General features: G+C 47.5%; 1 protein-coding gene across 5 annotated transcripts in view; it reads left to right on the plus strand.

Annotated features, from left to right (window-relative positions):
• The window catches only part of PTCH1 (patched 1), a 67,930-nt gene that overhangs the window by 6,502 nt on the left and 41,550 nt on the right, over positions 1–19,878 (plus strand). For 3 of the 5 annotated variants that reach the window (XM_067041193.1, XM_067041194.1, XM_067041195.1), the window contains exons 1-2: positions 1,853–2,044; positions 3,680–3,872. In XM_067041193.1, the coding sequence (XP_066897294.1) occupies positions 1,853–2,044; positions 3,680–3,872 (385 nt within the window). Of the gene's footprint in view, positions 1–1,852; positions 2,045–2,787; positions 3,006–3,679; positions 3,873–19,878 lie in introns of those variants that run through there. The other 2 variants (XM_067041197.1, XM_067041196.1) reach the window with 2 other exon arrangements.

Here is a 19,878-nt window from a genome sequence, read left to right on the forward strand (position 1 = left end):
AAAACTTTTCTCTTTCTAAAGAAAACATTTGTTTCTCTGGGTTGTTAAAAGGATTCTGTTGTTTCTCCTTTACCTATGTCGCATTAAAGATTCAAATAAAAACTCCTCTGCTTCCACGAGACTACTTCGGTGTCTGGATTCCACGTTTATAAAACACTGACTTCTTCAAACCAGGACTGTGCTGCCGAGGGGTTTTGAGAGGGAAAGGGGCGGGGCGGGGGGGGAGCGAACTTTAAGAAAGGTGGCTTTTCCCAATGTCCCTACTTTCCTCTTTAACTTTCCATTTTGTTTATTTTAATGCGAGGCGTTGTTCCCTGCAAGAGCCTAAGTCTTCTCTTTGGTTATAAAAGAAAAGAGCGAAGGGAAAAAAAAAAATCTGGCACACACTGGCGCACTATCCACCACCCTGTCATTATTGGTGCAGGCCTGGGAATTCAAGCCGGACCTCCCAGTATTTGCTGCAGCTTGAGGCCAAGGTGCCTCTGAAAGGGTTTTCTTTGAGGAATTTCTGAAATTGTTTAAGCGCTTAAAAAAATATTACATTTTCCCCCGTGTCTATCGCGAGGCAAATGCTCGTGGGTGTCTGTGTGTGTGCGCGCGCAAAAAGCATCTTACAAAAAGAAGACACTGTTGAAAAGAATAAGAAAGAAAGGGAGGGGGAGCATTCCTTAATGGAAGTATTGCATGCGAGAAGGTTGGCGCTCTCGGAGGCTCCCCCCGAAGCCCGGGATGCACACACTGGGGTTGCCTACCTGGGTGGTCTCTCTACTTTGGTGAGCTGTTGCTAAGCAGCTAATAATAGTCATGTTTGCTGAGTAATTTCTGCCCTCCGCGAGCCAATCATGTTGCAGAAACCCAAGCCATCTGACAGCCCCGGGGGCGGGAGCTCCAGCCTTTTTCTCTTTCGCTCTCTCTCTCCCCCTCCACCCCCTCCCCTCCTCCTCCTCTTTCTCCAAATGGAGAGAGTTCTTTTTTTTCTTCTTCCATCTCATCTATTGAATCAAGGAGCTGCTGCGGCCGCTGCCCGCTGCACACACACAGAGCGGAGTCCCCAGGTCCCGGGAGCGAGGGAGGCGCGCTGCACTGGGGCAGAATGGTCCAGCGGGTCAGCGAGGAGCACAAGAAAGCAGAGTCCGGGACCAAGCAGCCACCGAGAACCCAGCAGCCAGAGCCCAAGCAGCCCGAGCAGTCCGAGCAGCAGCTTCAGGAGCCGCCACCGCCAGCAGCAGCTGCCGCAGGAGCAGCGGCGGCGGCGGCGGCTGCCCCGGCCCGGCAGCGCTGAGACTCACCGGGCGCCCACGGACCCCGCGGCGGCGGCTCTGCGCTTACCTTCCGCGGCCGCTCGGGCGACCCGTGAGACGCCGAGAGAGTCAGCGAGGCCGGCGGGAGCGGCGGGGATTTGCTGGCGCTTTCTGCAGTGAAGGGGTCGCGGCGCGGGGCGGGGGACGGGTAGGGGGAGTTGGGGACAGCGAGGAGCGCCGCGCGAGCGCCCGAAGGACAGGCTGGCTCCACGCGCCGGCTCTCGCTCTCCGGAGAACTGGATGTGGGCAGCGGCAGCCGCAGAGACCTCGGGACCCCCGCGCAATGTGGCAATGGAAGGCGCAGGGTCTGACTCCCCGGCAGCGGCCACGGCCGCAGCGGCAGCAGCGCCCGCAGTGTGAGCAGCAGCGGCGGCAGCAGCAGCAGCAGCAGCAGCAGCAGGTCTGTCAACCGGAGCCCCAGCCCGAACAGCCGGCGGCCAGCAGCGTCCTAGCAAGCCGAGCGCCCAGGCGAGCCAGGAGCCCGCAGCGGCGGCAGGAGCGCGCCGGGCCGCCCGGGAAGCCTCGGTTCCCGCGGCGGCGGCGGCGGCAACATGGCCTCGGCTGGTAACGCTGCCGAGCCCCAGGACCGCGGCGGCAGCTGCAGCGGGGCCCCGGGCCGGCCGGCCGGTGGCGGGAGGCGCAGAAGGACCGGGGGGCTGCGCCGCAACGCCGCGCCGGACTGGGACTATCTGCACCGGCCCAGCTACTGCGACGCCGCCTTCGCTCTGGAGCAGATTTCCAAGGTGCATTTCAGACTCTCTCTTCTCCTCCCACTCTCTCTTCCCTCCTCTTCCTCTTTGGGATCGTCCCCGCCACACACACACACACACACACACACACACACACAGCACACACACCACACACACACACACACACACACACACCCCTCTTTCCAGGAAAAAACCCCACACAAGTGGGGATTGAAAAATTCAAACCCTCCCTCCGGTCCTGGGAGGAAAGGGCTGTCTGAAGTCCGCAGGGGGTGGAGTGTGTGTGTGTGTGTGTGTGTGTGTGCACGCGCCCTCCCCGGCGTGCCTTTTCCGGAGCACTGGAAAGCGGTCCACAGTGGACCACCTCCAGGGCCGCCGCAGCGCGGCACTGCCCTGTGCCCCCTGCCCCTGAATCCCCTACTCCCGCGTCCCTGCCCCTATTTGCAGCCTAAACCCCTGTAATACTACCACATTTCTTAACCTCTTGGAGGGGGAGGCGGAGTGGAGAGAGGCGGGGGTGGGGAGGGAGCCGAAATAAAGGTGGTTTCCTTTTTTGGCAGCAGGTTTTGCTTTTGTTGAGCATGAAATCTCTGCTCCCTTAAAAATTATCCTCGCAAGAGAGTATCTTCCCTCTTCTTTTCCAGTTTTTGAGCCACTTCTCAGAGCCTGTGGGGAAAGGGAAAGTTGTAAACAAATTGCCACCTTAAATCCGCGGTGCGGGTCTGCCGAGCGGCCGGGTTCATTGTGTTTACGAGGTTCGCTGAAATGTGTGGAATCCGGGGAAGGCGAGCACCCAGACAGGGGCCGGCCGGGGCCGCGGCCAGCGCCGGGGAAACGCCACTGCCGGGAGCAGCCAGCGCCCAGCCAGGACCCCCGCTTGCGTCGGCCCAGGCTCTTCCCCTGTGCATTCTGCTGCTTTTCACGTTTAACCAGAAGGGAAGGGAGAGGAGGGAAAGATCCATGTGGCTGCCCTCTTCCGATCACAAATATTGTCGTAAGTTGCAGATGGCTGCCCCACTTCCTAATTCAGCTCACACGGCGTCTCCCAACGCTATGGAAATACGTCGCGAGTGAGCTCCGGCGCCCACGTTCACCACGTGGATCCCAATTTACTACCACGTCGGGCGGGGGATCAGGATGCGGGAGCCCGCCAAACATTGTTCCCAAAGTGCACTCGTCCCCCAGCCTCTGTCCTCGCCGGAGCACCCCGAGAAGGGTGAAGGCTGGGACAGGACTTGCGGGGAAGGGCGCCATGGTTTGCTGGTTCTTAAACATTGGGCTCCATCGCGGGGATTACGCAGACCCTCCCTTCCCAGGTTGGTGTGAATATTGCCTGTGTTGAATGGTGTCTTTCCTCCTTGCCTCGGCTTCCCCTTGTTCTTGCAGCCCCTCCTCCCAGACCTCCAAGTCACACTCGGGGATGCTACGAAGGCCGCGCGTGGGGGCGCCCCTGCTGTGACCAAGGTGCAGCTGCCACGCTGCTGCCTGACTTTGATTTATGACCAGGCCCCCCCACGCCGCTCGTGTTTCCTTGGGCCGACCTGGGTTCCAGCCCGAAGGACACCCCTCACGGCTGTCGCGGGATGCCGGGCGGGTGCGCGGAAGCTGGCGTGGGCGCGCGGGCCGCGACTCCCCGGCGCTCACTCCTCCTTTCTGCTTCATCCTCAGGGGAAAGCTACTGGCCGGAAAGCGCCGCTGTGGCTGAGAGCGAAGTTTCAGAGACTCCTATTTAAACTGGGTTGTTACATTCAAAAAAACTGCGGCAAGTTCTTGGTTGTAGGCCTCCTCATATTTGGGGCCTTCGCTGTGGGATTAAAGGCAGCTAATCTCGAGACCAACGTGGAGGAGCTGTGGGTGGAAGGTAAGAGATCCAGCGCCCGCCGCAGCGCCCTCTCGTCCCCCACCCCGGGCCCCCTGCCCTTCCTTCCAATTGATAAAGATATTTGCCAGCATACACCTAGATCCTTTCTGTGAAGAGCGAAAACCCCCTGCCCGCACCAGGGGGAATTGTTTATTGTTTGGGCGCCTGGCCGGGAGCCAGGCCCGCCCGACAAAGGCCGCGCTGTAATCTACTCGGGGCGCTGCGCTTTGCGAGGTGTTGTGAGAGAGAGTGGCGAGGGCGGGCCGGCGGGGGCGCGGGGGCCCCTCCGCGGGACAGACCACTCCGCACGGCCGGGGGGCCCCCAGGTCCCGCCGCCACCGCCGCCCGCTTCCGCCGCGCGCCGAGACACGGCCAGAGGAAGGCCTCTCGGCTCCGGGCTGTACTCCTCGGTTTCCTTCCCTCCCCCACCCCCACCCACCGCGTCCAAAGAGAAAGGAGGGCGGGGTGGGGGGGGCAGAGAGAGGCCACCCCTCCGGCTGGAGGGAGTGTGCGCGCCCCCGGCGGCCGCGACCGCCGCGCGGAGGGCGGGGGGCGGGCAGAGCGCGGGCCTGCGGAGGCGGCGGCGTGTGTGGTCCTGTTTTTGGACAGCTTTCAACTCTTGGGGAAAAAAACATTTGTCTCAAGGTACAAAAAAAGGGGGGGTGTGGGGGGAAAAGAGTTGGAAAAAAAGCAGTAAAGCACAGACTAGAACGCTTGTTTGCAAAGTAGATTAATGTTTCCTCGCGGGTGGGGGCTTTTAAAATGGAATTATGCTGGGGGAAGGCTGCGTTTTAGAAGCTGAAAGAATAAATGTGTTTTAAGAAAGCGGGTTTGAAGGGAAGGGCCGCAGGAGCTCTCCTAGGGGTTATGCCAGTCTTATCCACATTCCTCAATTTGGGGGTTCTTGAAGCCTTTTTTAAAGTGGTTGTAAATTTAAAATAGATCACACCTCCCACCCGCGACATCCCAGACAGAAACATTTTACATTTTTTTTTTTTTGTAACTCTTGATTCAGGGGTTTTGTTTTGGGAGCGGTTGTTTTTATTTTCTGTTCGTTGTTTTTTAATTCTTTTTGGAAAGTAACAGAGTTGCTGTTTGGAAACATTTTAACCCCTAAACACTGCTTAGGGAATCTCTTACAATGAGCTGGGAGGGAAGGATTGCCGTAATTATGTAGATATTTCACACCAGAATATCTGAGGCATTCCTAGTGAAAGCTATCTAAGACAAAATTTGGAAGTCTAAGAGTTACATGCATAACTGCATAATTGATCCCTTTCAAAATGCTGCTGGAGAACTAACCTTGGAGAATATTTTGTTAATCTTGCCTTGTTTGTGAAGATTCAGCTTTCAGTGTTTTGCAAGAATATGGTGGTGTCTGACGTTGAGTAGTGACAAAATAATAGTCTAAATAATGAAGAACAGAAAACATTCTTGCCTTAAGAAGCTTGGTAATTAATACAAGTGTTCTTTGGATTGAATCCATGGGGTAATTTACCTCAACTCAGCACCTCATTGTCATTGACAGATAAAGAAGGGTTTTAATAAGCACCTGTGATGTCTTAGCAGCAAGTTTACTGAGCATCTGTAATGGCCCTAGCACTGTCTAGGCACTGTGACACTAAAGATGTGAGACACTCCAAGTGCACGAATTCATTCACTTAAAACTACTAGAGTTGAATGTCAGACTTGAACTAAATTTGAGCTCACAACTGCAGTAAGCCATGAAAGTTAAATGGAAAAGGGAAAAAGCTTCCATGGAGGTGGTGAGGCAAATTAGAGCGACCTAGAGTGTGGAGGAGGGAGGGAGTTCTAGGCGAGAGCTCAGAAAGGGGGTCAAGCAAAGGCCCTAACTTGAGTGGACAGCCGGTGGTGGGAGAAGCCCAGTGTGGCGAGGATAGGGTGCAGTGGCTCCAGTGGGCCCTGGGCAACAGGTTGGGCCCTGGACCGCAGGGCTGCAGTTTGGAAATGATGTGATTGGCTAGACTGTGGGGAGCTGCCACAGGTTCTAAGACAGAGCAAGTGATGAGCAAAGGCGGCTCCCAGCTCTGTCCAAATGTTCACTTTCTGCTACTTGGGCCAACAGATTTGTTGGGTGTCATGATGATGACAAAAGACTATATCTTGTTGTTTTGAGCAAGACTTTTCAGTAGATTGTTAATAAGTTTAAAGAGAACTCATGTGAAAAAAAAGAGAGCTAATGTAACTGATTTATGTAACATTTTATAAATGTTTCTAGAATTAACTATGTTTTTGCATTACACAACTCATGTCAAGTCCCCGGAGGAGAAACATGCTTATTTAACTATGTTTTTGCATTACACAGCTCATGTCAAGTCCCCGGAGGAGAAACATGCTTATTATTAGCTTTCTCACTTGGGCTCTAGCTTAGTGACAGAGTGTTGGGGAGTGACACACCTGAGATAAGACTCATTTTGCCTACTTTGGGCCTCTGAGCTATTTTCCTTCCCGTTCTGTTTTGGCAGTTTCAGTGTGGCACACCGGTTCTTTGGCCAAGTATTATTTACTCAATACTATCACTTGTTGAGCAACTACCCTTTTCACTTATTATATATTATTACATGTCTTACCACTCAGTAAAGTAGCTATCTATTATTATCTTTATTTTTATAACCTGATAATCTATGAAACGTTTTTAAATTGTAAGTGAATTATTGTCCCATTTTACAAATGAGAAACTATGGATCCTCTATGTCTCCATGTCCACTTTGCCTACTAGTGATTTAAGTAAACCTGGTCTCCTGTTGCCTTGACCTTGATTTCTCATTCATTCATTCATTCATTCATTGCATGCTAAATTCTTCCCCTGTAGAAGAAGCAACAGTTTCATAAATGCAAGTAAACCCAACCAGGGAGGCCACCATACCACTTTATAATTTTAATTTAAATTCAAAGTAGAGGTAATGATGAGGAAGTCTTGTTCCTGACATAGTGAGCTTAGTGTTCATGTCAACAGCAAGTAGTGGCAGCATTTACTTTTCAGAGTAAGAATGCTCTGCTATCTCAGAGTTTAGTAGAGTAGAATGAGAAGCAATGTGGAATTTAGGTTAATTGTGTACTTTAATGTCTTAGATAAATTCTTCGTCACTATCAGCAAAGAAGTCTGTTAGATGGTCTTTCCTTAATAGAGACTGTAAATGTTCTGGACATAAACACGTGTGGTTGCTACACTAAATAAACCAAATGAATAGAGGTTGCATATTTCCTTAGTTAAAAAGCAACAGAAGAAAGGAAAGCATAAGAGATTTTAAGGGGAGAGAATGCTGAGGGACAGTTTGGAAAATGTTATTTCTCCTGTGGGTAAAAAATTGACATACATATACACAAACACAAAGGCAACTGTGTACATCTATACTTGGATACATTCAGAGGACTTCCACCCAGCGGACACACAGACAAGTGGCAGGATGGCAGGGGCACCTTCCAGGACAGCCCTGAGGGAGGGTGACTGAGTCAGGACCAGGGCTGGAAAGGTGAGGGTGGTGGGGCATTCCAGGCCAAAGGAACAACCTGGGCAAAGGCACAGAGGACAGGGGTGTGGCCCCTGGGAGAACTCCCAATGCTTTGCCTTTGGTTGGGGCATCAGGTTTGACGTGGAAAGCCTTGAGGCTTGGAAGGTCCAGATGCGTAGCAGGAAGGTCTCTGATGTGTGCAGGGTGTTTGGCTGAGGGGACTGCCAACTCTTCCTTTTAGCCATTCTTTGCCTGCCTCAAGTTTTACACTGGTGTATTTGGCCTCCAGCGCCCTCCCTGGTACCAGAGTGCTTCTCATCCTTTCGGGCACAGAAGGGAAAAGCTTTCTTTTTAACCTTGCCCATTTCTCTGTTGGCTTTTCATTTTAGCTTAGCACTTTTATGGTTTTGTCTCACTTAATACCTACCCCCCACTCCAGCCCTCTCTCAGACACAAGTTTGTTGCAATGATTCTCCAGTGACAGAACGTTCATTTATCTTTTTGAGCTTTTTGGTTTTTTTCTCAAAGCTTGCCCAGCCCCCAGCCTCCTTTACTGCAAAAAATAACAGCCTTGAAATGAATCCATATTGCCTTGTGTTTGGTTATTAACATCTCTGGAGGCCAGTATGAGAGGACACAAATTGTGACTGATTGTTTTTTTAAGGGAAATGGAAAGTTTTTTTAAAAAATGCTTGCTTGATGTTTCTAAGTGCTCTCGAGTTTGTAGTTAGAGTTTGTAGTTAACATAACGTAATGTAAGCCTTCGGTGTTCTTGGCTGTTCTTGGCTCTAAGTCAGGCAGTTAGAGGAGATAATTGAGCTTCACCATCCTTTTCAGTTTAGAGCAAGGTTTCTCACTATTGACATTTTGGGCTGGATAATTCTCTGTTACGGGAGCTGTCCTGTGCATTGTAGGACGTTTAGTAGCATCCCTGGATTCTACCCACTAGATGCCAGTAGCACTCTCCCAGCTGTGACAACATGTTTCTAGACATTGTCAAATGTGTGTGTGTGAGGGGGGGGGTGCAAAATTGCCCCAATTGAGATCCACTGGTTTACATAATAGATTTCAATTGGAAGTCCCATGCTGTGCAGATGGAAGGCTTTTATTATGACAGAGTTGTGGCTGCTAAAGCATTGCTATAAATGCAAAAGTTTTATTTTCAAGATAACCCTCCCTCCCCATCCCGGTATTTACTGACCCAGGTAACTAACATTTTTCATACAAATAATTTAAATTTTTGATTATACTTAGAATTACATTACATAGCAAATAAAAACATCATGAAGTTGAGAGAGAGTGGGTGGGGGTAGGCATAGAAGAAAGGAGAAGTGTTATATTTGAATACTTTTTTTTCCTTTTCCTTCAGGCAATTTTGCAGATAGACCTCGGTGCATTTCAAACACAGTAGGCTGAAGGTTTTTAGCATGAATGTGACTTTGTAAAATGCAATAAAAGACACCAGTGGACTTTGTTCATACTGCAATAACAGTTCCTTTCCAAAGCCCACGTAGCACATTGGCTCTTTGGTGGTCTAGTTCTCCAGATGTTCCTGTCACACACCACTTTTCCCCAGGTGCTCTTATGCAGCAGAACCAAAGAGACAGCGAGGGACTAAGGCACGTCAGCCAGACAGGCGGTGCATGGGCTCTGCTCTTACTGCCCTTTCCAAGGTTATCACCCAGTTTCTGCCTTCTGGGGCTGTCAGTTTGGGGTTTTGGGCATTTCACAAGGGACAAAAAGAATGAAATGCAGAAGCTCCTTTCTGCTCCGTGGTCGCCTAGGCACTTTTTAAAATCAAGAATGTGTTTTTTAGTTAGGTATTGATTCGATTCTGATAGTGGACACATACGTACAGGTGGAAGCAATTGTGGCATATTTTTCATATCTGGAGAAAAATGATCAAAAAATTAATGCCCGACAATAATTGCTTTAAAAGTAACAAATAGCCTCAGATGCCTTCTTCCCAGGGTCGTTGACCCTGTGAATCATCGTATCTCTTTGCTGCCTGCCGACAAGTTTAGAAGTCAGGTTGGGTGATGGGGTGTTTCAGATACACGGAACGCTGCTTGGAGGCTCCAGAAGATGACAGTTTCCAGATGTATGAACCGCCGGATCAGTTTGTTTGGATTATGCGCCACAGCTGATGGCGAGATTAACGCAGGCTGGACAAGCTATGGGAGATTTGTCTGGTTTCCACAATGCCATGTTTATATTTCATTGGGATTTCTCCTTCAAAGTTGACCTCCCTGTGACCCCTGCAGCTCTGTCCACTCGGGCTGAGCTGTAACTTGTCTGCCCTCCTTCTCTTATTGGGGGGTCACAATTATGCAGTGGAAGGGGCCATTTGTATGGCTCCCCCCACACACACACTTTGTCCATGCCAGCAATCTGCCCAGATTTAGCCCTTGAGGAGTAGTCTATTCAACTGGTTGAGAGGAGGGGGATGTTTTATTAAAAACAATTTTCTTTTTTGGCTTTTAAAGCAAGTATGGAAATATTTAAAATTATTTGAAAGGAGACAGATTTAATAGAAGCCACTTTGCAGGAATACAGTATTTTAACTTAGCACTGTTTTGACACTATTTTGAAAAAAAAAAAAAAGTTGAGGGAATTCCTGCTATGTGAGACATCCCTAAATAATCGCCATACCTGTATGATTCTATTAGTATAATACTGTTATCTCCTTTGCTGCTCATCTGTTCCCAGAACCTTTTCTCCACTCTCCTTCCTTCCTCACCTATATCCCTTAGCTCATCTCCGTCCCTCTAGTCTCTCCCTCTGTCTCCCACCCTTTCCTCTCCCCACCTATTCATAAACTGTCCAAATCATTTCCTCGCAGTGGATCTCTGGAGCTACTAGTGTGAAATCTGAAATGGTAGTAAATCTGGTTAATCACAGACTGACAAGAAGAAATTAGTAAATGTATTATTTCAAATCAGCTGTAGGAGATTCTAGATGCAGAGCTGCCAATTGCATCTTTGGGGTTCTTAGGTTGGGGAGGGTTTGTTTCAAGACCATATTCTTTGATGGGGTCTTATCAGCAGATGTGCTTCCCCTATTGAAGAGTCATGGCATTTTAATGAGCTTCTGAGGTAACTTTAGAATCCATTGACATGTGGACTGTGAAACAAGTCTCGGTCCCTGTGCTTAATGTGCCATATGAAATGTGGAAGAATTGGGCCCCATAGCATTTCTGAGATGGTAAGTGAAACGTGCACCATGACATTCCAGCCCAGGTGTTCCACCTTCAGGCTTTCCCTGGGTGAAACCCACATCAAAACCAAAGGGAACATGGAGCTTAGATCGAGATGGAAGAGGACAGGTTTCCACATCCAAATTTTGGCAGATGCCACAGTATTAGATGGTCCATCCACATGAGAAATCTCAGTTGACATCCCAGAAAGCAGACAGCTTTGCTCATGAAGGTGTGTCTGGCAGTCCAGGAGGAAGGAAGCTCCTTGGGATTTCCTCAGTGGAAACCTCCCTTGACTACAGAGATACCATCAAGGTCACCAAAATATAAACACTTTTATTACTCTTTGCTTCCAAATTCTGAATTTAGGTGCTTTATGGTAATACTTCTTAGATTTTTTTTTTTTCCCCTCTTAAACTGGATTTAGGATTGTTGTTTCCTTTACACTGCAATATCTCCGTTTTTCTACATATATTTTTAAGTTTGACAGAAGAAATAAGCCTTTCAAATCATTAGCATGCTGCCATTGAGAAACTTCTTGACCATTGTGGAGGTTTTGGGGAGTTGTATGTACAGAAATAGGCATCCTGTCCTCAGTTCCTTCAGGACTGTGACCATTTTGTTGTATTGGGGATTTAGAGCATAGTTGGAAAAACAGCTGTCATGTGTTAAGGAAACTGTATTGTCGGTGGGCAGTCAGGTACCTGCTAATGAGTGACAGGTTTGTTGTTGGAGAGGTTTATAATGTGGAGGCAGGGCCTTATTACCAATCCAGAAACCCAGGTGTGAGTTGGCCCAAATAATCCACACTGCCTGAGGGTCCCCAAACTGGCTATGAATGCAAGGCTAGTGAGAAGCAAGTCTCCGTACTGCAGCACAAGCTTTATTTATTAGAGTTAAAATAAAAACAGTAGATGTCCCCAATTTATCAACCAAGATAGTGTTCAGTTATTGATGAAGCATGTATGAAAGTAAGCAAAAGGAACTGGAAGTGGGCTTTGTTAAGTACATATGCATGATTTTTTCCCCTTAAATCATTGCTTAAGGGCTTCTGGCCCCTAGCTCAGGAATCCTGCCCAAAAATGCCAGATGTATTACACAGTCAAGTACTGCAATGTAAACACTGCTCTGTGCCATGAGGCAGGGTGGTCCATCTTCTGTTTAAGAAGAGCAGGAGATTGAGAGGGAATGAGAGGGGTAAGCCCTCTGCATTGAGCACAGTAGTAGTGATCGTGTCATTTGTTTTTTTGGCTGCAGAGTCAAGACTTGAAACTACAAAAACCCAGTTGAATTAATACTTTGTACGGGCAAGGAAAAGCAACATGAATTGTGATGCCAAAGAGAGCAAGATGTGGCTTGGATAATGTTGCTTCATTGGGTCAGATAAGTTTATAAAATGTAGAACAGAATGGTGGGGTGAGCTGATACGAAGAAAGCTGTTGTCTTCATAGTGGCATCTTCAAGTTACTATGAGCATCACCCTTTTTATCAGCTGTGAGTTAAATTGAAAGCTGGGTGAAGCAAGGCAAGGAGAGGCCAGCTTCTTTCACAACCCCTTCCTGCTGGGTCCGTACACCTTCTGTGTGTGAACCTGAGATTTATCACAAAGCTGCTCTGGTGTTTTGTAGCATTGGGGGGAGGGTAACCCAAGTTACCCTGCAAAATGAATGGCCTTCCAGTTTGCTTCCAGTGTCTGAATTTAAATAAAGAATCTAATGATGATCATTTTCAGGTGAGAAAGTAACTAAGCACTTTGGGCCATCCCTCCAGTAGAACGTGTCTGATGTGCTGTGGAAATTGGAATGCCTAGACATATCTGTACACCCAAATAATCAAATACTAAGCAGTCCTTACGATGACTAGATTCAGGGTTTTTAAAAATTAATAGGGAAGTATTTTGTGAGTTAGGAGGGAATGGGGTTTCAGTTTGGACTTGGGGAATTGTTAAAACAACCTGTAATAATATTATCTTGATTTTAGAAATCCATTCTATAGAATGATCTGAGAAAATTGCTTTAAGAAACATTGATGATAACAACAGGAATTTTGAGGTTAAGGAAAATGTAGACTTTTTTACTCTCTCTCCCTCCCTCCCCAACCACTTTTTTTCTTATTTTGAATTCTCCCATCTTCCCCACCCCTATTCCCTTGATTTCTTTTGCTTCTCCTAGTGGAGAAGCCAGAAAACTTCACAAAATAGATGTAAATATCACACAGTGTCTTTTTTAAGTAGAAGCTTTCTAAAAGATAAAGTAACGAAATAATTTTTCCAGACTACCTAAGACATTATTTCTTTCCTCTTACCTGATTTTTTTCCCCATGAGGTTCATACAGTGTTGTAATAAATTAAAAAACGATACCATCATTTTGGTCACACATGATCCAGAAAAAAACCGCACATGTTTAATACCTTGCTTAATTGCAAACAAAGCTTGCAATTTGAGAGAATTGGGATTAGGGCTAAATATCTATTAACTGCTCTTTCTAGAGATTTGGGGAATAGGATGACCCTTTTTTTTTTCTTTTTTTTTTTTTTTTAAATAGGCTACAGTTTCACATGGCTCCCAAAAGAAATCTCTCTCCCTTTTTGTTTCCCACACCAATTGATTTATCATTTTGCTTGCAAGCAGATCCAGAATGTTAGGGCAAGAACACACTCACTTTTTTCTCGTAACTTTTTTGTTGCGGACCGAAACCAGTTGACTTGAATAAATTTTTCTGAGGCCTGAATGTAGCCAGCAACGTGGAAAAATCTTGCCATTCAGGGCCGTCTGAATGTACATTTCAGCCACACAGTAAGCTGCATTGGTAGGCACTGGACTGCTAAATACAACCATTTTTCGCAGCAGCGAGTTAGACAGGTGATTAGCATAATTAGCACCGAGCAGCTATACATATGGTAATGCTGAGTGTGTAAATGCCAGCTGCGGTGTAAAATTTATGTCAGGGGTCGGCAGGGCTGTGCGAAAGTATTGTGTTCCAGCTGCAGGTCAGGGCCGCCAAAGCTTACCTCCTTTTCTCTTGTTGGTGAATACGCCAAACAGAAGAGAAAGACAGAAATATAACAGATACGGCTTTGATGGAACAGCCCGGTTCTGTGCAAGAGGGACTATTCTATAAAACACACACACACACGCACACGCACACACACACACTCACTCACACACTCACACACACTTGCAGAAATCCCATTACTTTCTCTACAAATTGTGTTTACTTCATGCAGGGTCCATATGAGTGGCGGCCAGGATGGGAGGTTTGGGTAGGTGAATGGGCCAAATGATTTCCTGGGAGGAAAACTTTCAGTTAGTGAATTTTTAAAAGGAGTTAAGAGTTGTGCCTCTGGTTTTCTCCCCATCCTCTTGTTCCCACTAGCCCCCTCCCATTCCCTCCACTACTCCTGTCCATATTGTTTTCCTTCTAATTAAACAGGGTTATCCCACTTAGGTGAGCTAGGCAAGCATCTTTAGAAGAATGAGAATTGACCATTGTGGAGGTGTTAGTTCGCCTAGAACATAATAAGGTTCCAACAGTTTGACTCTCTTCCCAAACTGCTTGACTGGTTTTAGCAAAGGGCTAGAAAAAAGTTCCCTTGTGTCTTATGGCAGCTATGCTTACCATTCCACCTACCACCACTCTCAGACCCATGAAATTCTTTATGGGGAAGAAAAGAATCCTGTAGGTTTCTTGCTTAAAAGGGAGACAGTCTTCAATCGTTTGTGTCCTTTGAAATGCATGATGGGGGAATTTATTGCTATGAGGAGTTCATGCATTTTTGCTCTGGAAGCATTTTTTCTCCCCCCACCCCCACTTTTCTTCGGTTGGTGACTCTAGGAGTGGTGGTGGTGACAGAACATAGTTCACACCATGCTGACCTAGTGATGAAACTTCCTCACAGCACCAGGGGGTCCTTATGCATCAGCCCCTAATCCAGCTAATCCTGATGGCCACACAATCATGAAAGTGGCCCCAAGTGACCAGTGACATGCATCTCCCCACACAGATGCAGAGGGAAGGTTCGGCGCGGGAGATAAATCGGGCCAGCATGGAGTTCTGCAGGGGCCAGGGAGCCTGTATGCGAAGGTGGGGACTCACATTGTCTCCCCACTCCCCAGGTCACTGAAGTGGGAGGCCAGTGAAAAGAGGCCCAGGCTGGATCATGGCAAGAAGACTGTTCAGAGCAGAGAGGTGATATACGCCCCACAGAAGCTGGGAGGAGGGAACCGGGGTTAATGTCATGCAACAGCCTGACTACTAGATAGAGAGCCCATAGCCTTGCAAGCATTTGGTTTTGTTGTTGTTCAGTTGCTTTGTGTCCTTATGAAGGCATTAGGAGGCCTTCACTAAGAACTTAGAACTTGATAACAACATGCTGTCTTTGGTCCCTGGGTTCTGCTTCCTGGTCCAGCATTGCCTCTGAGCAAGCATGCCGCTCTGTGTCAGACCCTCCTGGGCTTGCTCAGCTCCTGCTGAAGGACAGGACTGGGGTGTGCATCTGCTTGCCCGTAGCACTTGAGCAAATGGGTGAAATCACGGTAGGACCTGGGACAGTTCACAGCTGGGCAAGTATGCAGTTAGGGATAGAGCCGAGCTCTATGCTGCCACATTCTACTGGAAGCCAGCAACATCCTGGGGTCTGCAGGCTGGACTTCACTCAGCCTGTCATAGGTGGGGTTGACCCCAGCCCTGATTTGCCACAGCAGCAAGTGACCAGTGAAGAATGGGCCTCCTGACGGATGCAGTGTCATGTTGGGAGCTGGTTGCCCTGTGAGAAATACCGGGTCGGGGGAGCTGTGGCAGGCAGCGGGTCCAGTGTGGGCAGAGTGCTGGGCTGACCTGATCGTGTCCGACAGGGCGAGCTGGCGGCTTCGGGGAACGCCGTTCAGAGGAAGCAGCCCGGGTGGGAACAGATGGTACCGCAAACAGCTGGTGCGGGGGCTAGTAGCAGGCACATGCTCAGAGCCGCTATACTGCCACTGTGCTTGGCCCTCCTCCTCCCCCCTCACAGTCCCTGGGGAGGCGTCGCAGTGTGTCTGTCCTGCTCTTGTTTTTGCTGTCTTCATCGCACTGGGCTCACTTCATGAAGACAGATTCTCTTTGGGCTATATGATTCTAGCATTTTCCCATGGCAACGCCCAAGGGCACAATCCCACCAGGAGAAAAACAGCCCAGAAGCTTAAGCAGCAGTTGGCTAGTCATGAATAAAAGAGATGGGTGGAAGAGTGACTAAAACTCACAGCCCAGGAGTTCTCAGCCAATTGCCCAAATTACTGAATCTTCATTTTTTTCAGTTTAGAAAATGAGCTGGTGCTAATAATTTTACAGTTACACCCTTTTAGAGATGTGCACTTTTTCATGCTCACAATAACTAATCACAAGATTGAAAGAAGGACCTGAAGCAACTAAAGGGGGGGGGGGGAATCTGTCTAGAGGCTGTTAGATAATTCATGGGATTAATCAAATGCAAATGCCCCACTTGCATATACACAGACCCCATTTTCCTAATTGGACTCTGAGTGGGTACTTTTCAGGCTGAAAGGGTCATTTGTTTTGACTGATTGACTTTTGAGGCTTTGGGGAGAATTAATATCTTATACAGATGACTGCCTGTTCCCAAGGCTCTGCATTGAGGCTGTTCATTCATTTATTCATCCGACACACTGAGTGTGCACCGAGGTGAGTGGGCAGCGGACAGTGCCTCCCTGAAAGGACTTGGAATTTATTGTGAAAAACACTTTGGTTGGTCCTTCAGAACATCTTTATGTGAATCACAATAAGCTTTTGCCAAAAGCTTTTTGCCTGAATGCCACAGATGTTTATTAAGCTCTGTGTGAAAGGCCGTGCTGAGGAACAATCCAGCAGAACATCATGGGGACCGTCTGGTGTCTACCATGGATTGGAATGTTATTGGCTTGGGGGTATGGACCCCTGAGCGGAATGGTTTCCTACCTATGTTGACCCCTCTTCACCTTGGAAAACTATCCTTGGTTTGATTTGCGGAGGAAAGGATCAGCAGAACTTGACCAAGAACTTTTTTGCAGAAGCGATGCGTTTTACCCTGCCTCTTTCCAAGAATTGGTTTAAGCCTCAGATTTCTGGAAAACAAAATGGCAGCATTTGTAGGTAAAGAGGCTAGGGCTGCTTGTTCTCTGTGTACCCTCATCTCTCTGCCCCCTCTAAGACAGGCACCTCTGAGGACCAGAGGGAAATGGGGCCTGTCTACTACTGCCCATGGGGCCCTATGGAAAAAAAAAAAAACTATCTTTTCAGTGGTGGTGAAAAATCTGAGAGGCAACATTGTTGTCCTTTAAATAAAGACGCCAGTTATTTGTCCTGTGCAATACTTTTGTGCATTCTGAAAACTCTTACCTGTGAGCTTAACGGTAGTGTGGTATGTGTAATTTGGCGCTCCTGAACTCATAATCTCAGTTGGTGCACAGAAGCCCTGAGGCTTGCAGGACAGTTGGGCTCAGAGTTAAAGGCTGATTCCACCTTGTATCAACTGGTAGGTAACCTTGGGCAAGTCACCCAAACTCTGCAGCTCTGTTTCCTGCTCTGTAAAATAAGGGTGATGATACATGCCCTGCAATAAACAAATGAATGGATGCCTGCTCAGCTCCTGGTTAAGGGTTTGGGAAATTTCATATAATTGTCAATGCTCACACCATCCTGTGAGGTTAGTAGTATCATTCATTCATTCATTCATTTATTTATATTTTTGGCTGTGTTGGGTCTTCATTTCTATGCGAGAGCTCTCTCCAGTTGTGGCAAGCGGGGGCCACTCTTCATCGCGGCGCGCGGGCCTCTCACTATCGTGGCCTCTCGTTGCGGAGCACAGGCTCCAGACGCACAGGCTCAGTAGTTGTGGCTCACGGGCCTAGTTGCTCCGCGACATGTGGGATCTTCCCAGACCAGGGCTCGAACCCATGTCCCCTGCATCGGCAGGCGGACTCTCAACCACTGCGCCACCAGGGAAGCCCCAGTAGTATCATTTTTATTCCACTTTACAGAGAAGGTTACTGAGACTCAACTGTATCCCCAAATTTCCGTACCTCGGGTGGCAAGACTGGGACTCAGAACCCAGGTCTTCTGATATCTGTTCCCATTGTCTGTCCATTCCACCTTGCCCCGTGTTGACTGGGGAGTAGCAGTAAGCAAAATGTTTAAAAATAAGTAAACGATGAGTGTGTGAAGGGCTTTGCAAGTGGAAAGCACCACACACATACAAACGTTTATTTTGTGTCCGGGATCCTAAGTAACAGTTTTCCTGAGTGTTGTTCAAAAAGCTTGGTTGTTATTTTGTTGTTACAGTTGTTCAGTTTGGAAGAAGGAAAAAAATATCAGAGGACTTCAGAATATGATAGAGATGCATAATATTTTTGCATTGAGTTTGTTTTTAATTCAGATGCCTGTCAGGTAGCTTTCGTATTTTTCTCTTTTTGTCACGTAGGAGTCTTTAATTATACGTGTTTACTGCAGAAGGATTAAGAAATAGAGATAAGCCCCAAAAGTAAAGTGGGTAAATATTATTCATAAACCACTGCACAGCAATAACCACTGTTCACATGGCCGTATACCTACATCTATATTACAAATGCTGGATCTTACAGGTCATTCCGCTCAGTAGTTAAAAATGACTATGCAGTATCTCATAAATATGAGATTATTTTTAAATTAAAAAAGGACTTTGACCTTGAAAATGGTAAAGAGAAGGGAGCAAACCATTTTCCCCAAACCACACCTGTAATTTCAGGACTTGAAAGGGCTTCCTGAGACCATAGCTTCACACACCTGCATGGTAAGGAAGACAGCAAGATAAGGAACAGCTCAGGGCTGTCACTCAGCTGTGATGTAGGATAGGCATTTGCTAGAGTCGCAAAAGTCAGTGAATCTGTAAAATTGCCCTGTCCAAAAGGATTTCTGTTCCTGGTAGCTTGTTCTAGAGTGACTTGGGTGAATACTGATGTAGGACCGTATGAATGCTGTGCAGTTTATGACACAGGTACACCTGAGAAGGAGCTAAGTCTACCAGTGCAACCAAGTGAATGACATGATTATGGTCTCACCAAGCTCCAGCCACTCTTGCCTCCTCTCTCTCCCTGTAGCAAGCCAAACCTGAGGACTTTGTGGTTGCTAGTTCCTCTGGCCAGAATGCTGTTTCCCCAGGTCTTCAGAGTCAACATAAGTATCTCTTCCTTGTAGGTCTTCCCTGGCAACTCCATTTGAAGTGGCCTTTCCCCTGCCCCACCACCCAGTAACTCACATGGTATCGCCACCTTGATTTCCTCCAGAGCACTTGTCATGCCGTGAAACTACCACATTGGTTTGCTTGTGTACTGCCTGTTTGCTTCACTGGCCAGCGAGCCTCTTGGAGCTGTCTTAACTACCACACACCCCAATACACAGCACATAGCATGAACCCCACAAATGCTTGCTGGCTGAATGAGTCATGTTACAACTATTTATCAAAGAAAGTGGATATCAACTAAACTTTTTAAAAAGTTACCGAATAGTTTTGCAGAAACATTCATATTTGTTGATAAAAGATGAAGTGTTAAGTAAAATATGGTTATGTAATATGGAAAAGTAAATCTAATTTAACAGTACTCAAAAGTAGGATACAGCATAGCTGGTTGTAGAAACTAGAATTCAGGGTCCGTCAGCTCTAGTTGCTAAAGCTACCAATGATAATAGTCTTGTCTTGGTTGAAACTGGTTGTCACATTAGCAAAATATTCATATTTATCGCTAGCGTAAAGAGGTGGAAGAGCAAAAAGGTTTTCAATTTTAGAGATGTGAAAAATGTACCCCTTTATTAAAATATAGGTGCATATTTAAATATACATCTTTAAAACTCTAAAAAGGTGACATTATGGAATCCCTGAGGTACATTTTATATCTTGTAGGAAATAGCATCATTTCTGAAACCCCCTGAGGTAAATTAATCGAACCATTATGAGATTGGTCTAGAAGAGTTTAGTTAGTTCTTAGCAGCATGAACCTTGCATTTGGTTTTTATTTCTGTGTGCACTCCTCTCCTGGGTCATCACCTTATTGGCTATAGTTGTAGGCAGCCGCTCTGCTGGGCAGGGCCGGGGGACAGTGGACCGCGGGGAGGTCTATGGTCCTGCTTTGGTGGTGGTGGTTTCTACCTCACGGTCTGAATTCACCTGGCGTTATGACTTTGTAAGCAGCATGAGAAGTCACGTGCTATGCCAGTGCTTTGTAAGCAGCATGAGAAGTCACGTGCTATGCCAGTGCTTAAGGAGGCAGGTACGGGGCATTGATGTCTGATAGCCAGAAAAAAGGAGGCCTTGAGCTTTTCTTCAAAAAGGCTA

The sequence above is a fragment of the Kogia breviceps genome, chromosome 8, assembly GCF_026419965.1.
Source record: "Kogia breviceps isolate mKogBre1 chromosome 8, mKogBre1 haplotype 1, whole genome shotgun sequence".
Classification (NCBI taxonomy): Eukaryota; Metazoa; Chordata; class Mammalia; order Artiodactyla; family Physeteridae; genus Kogia; species Kogia breviceps.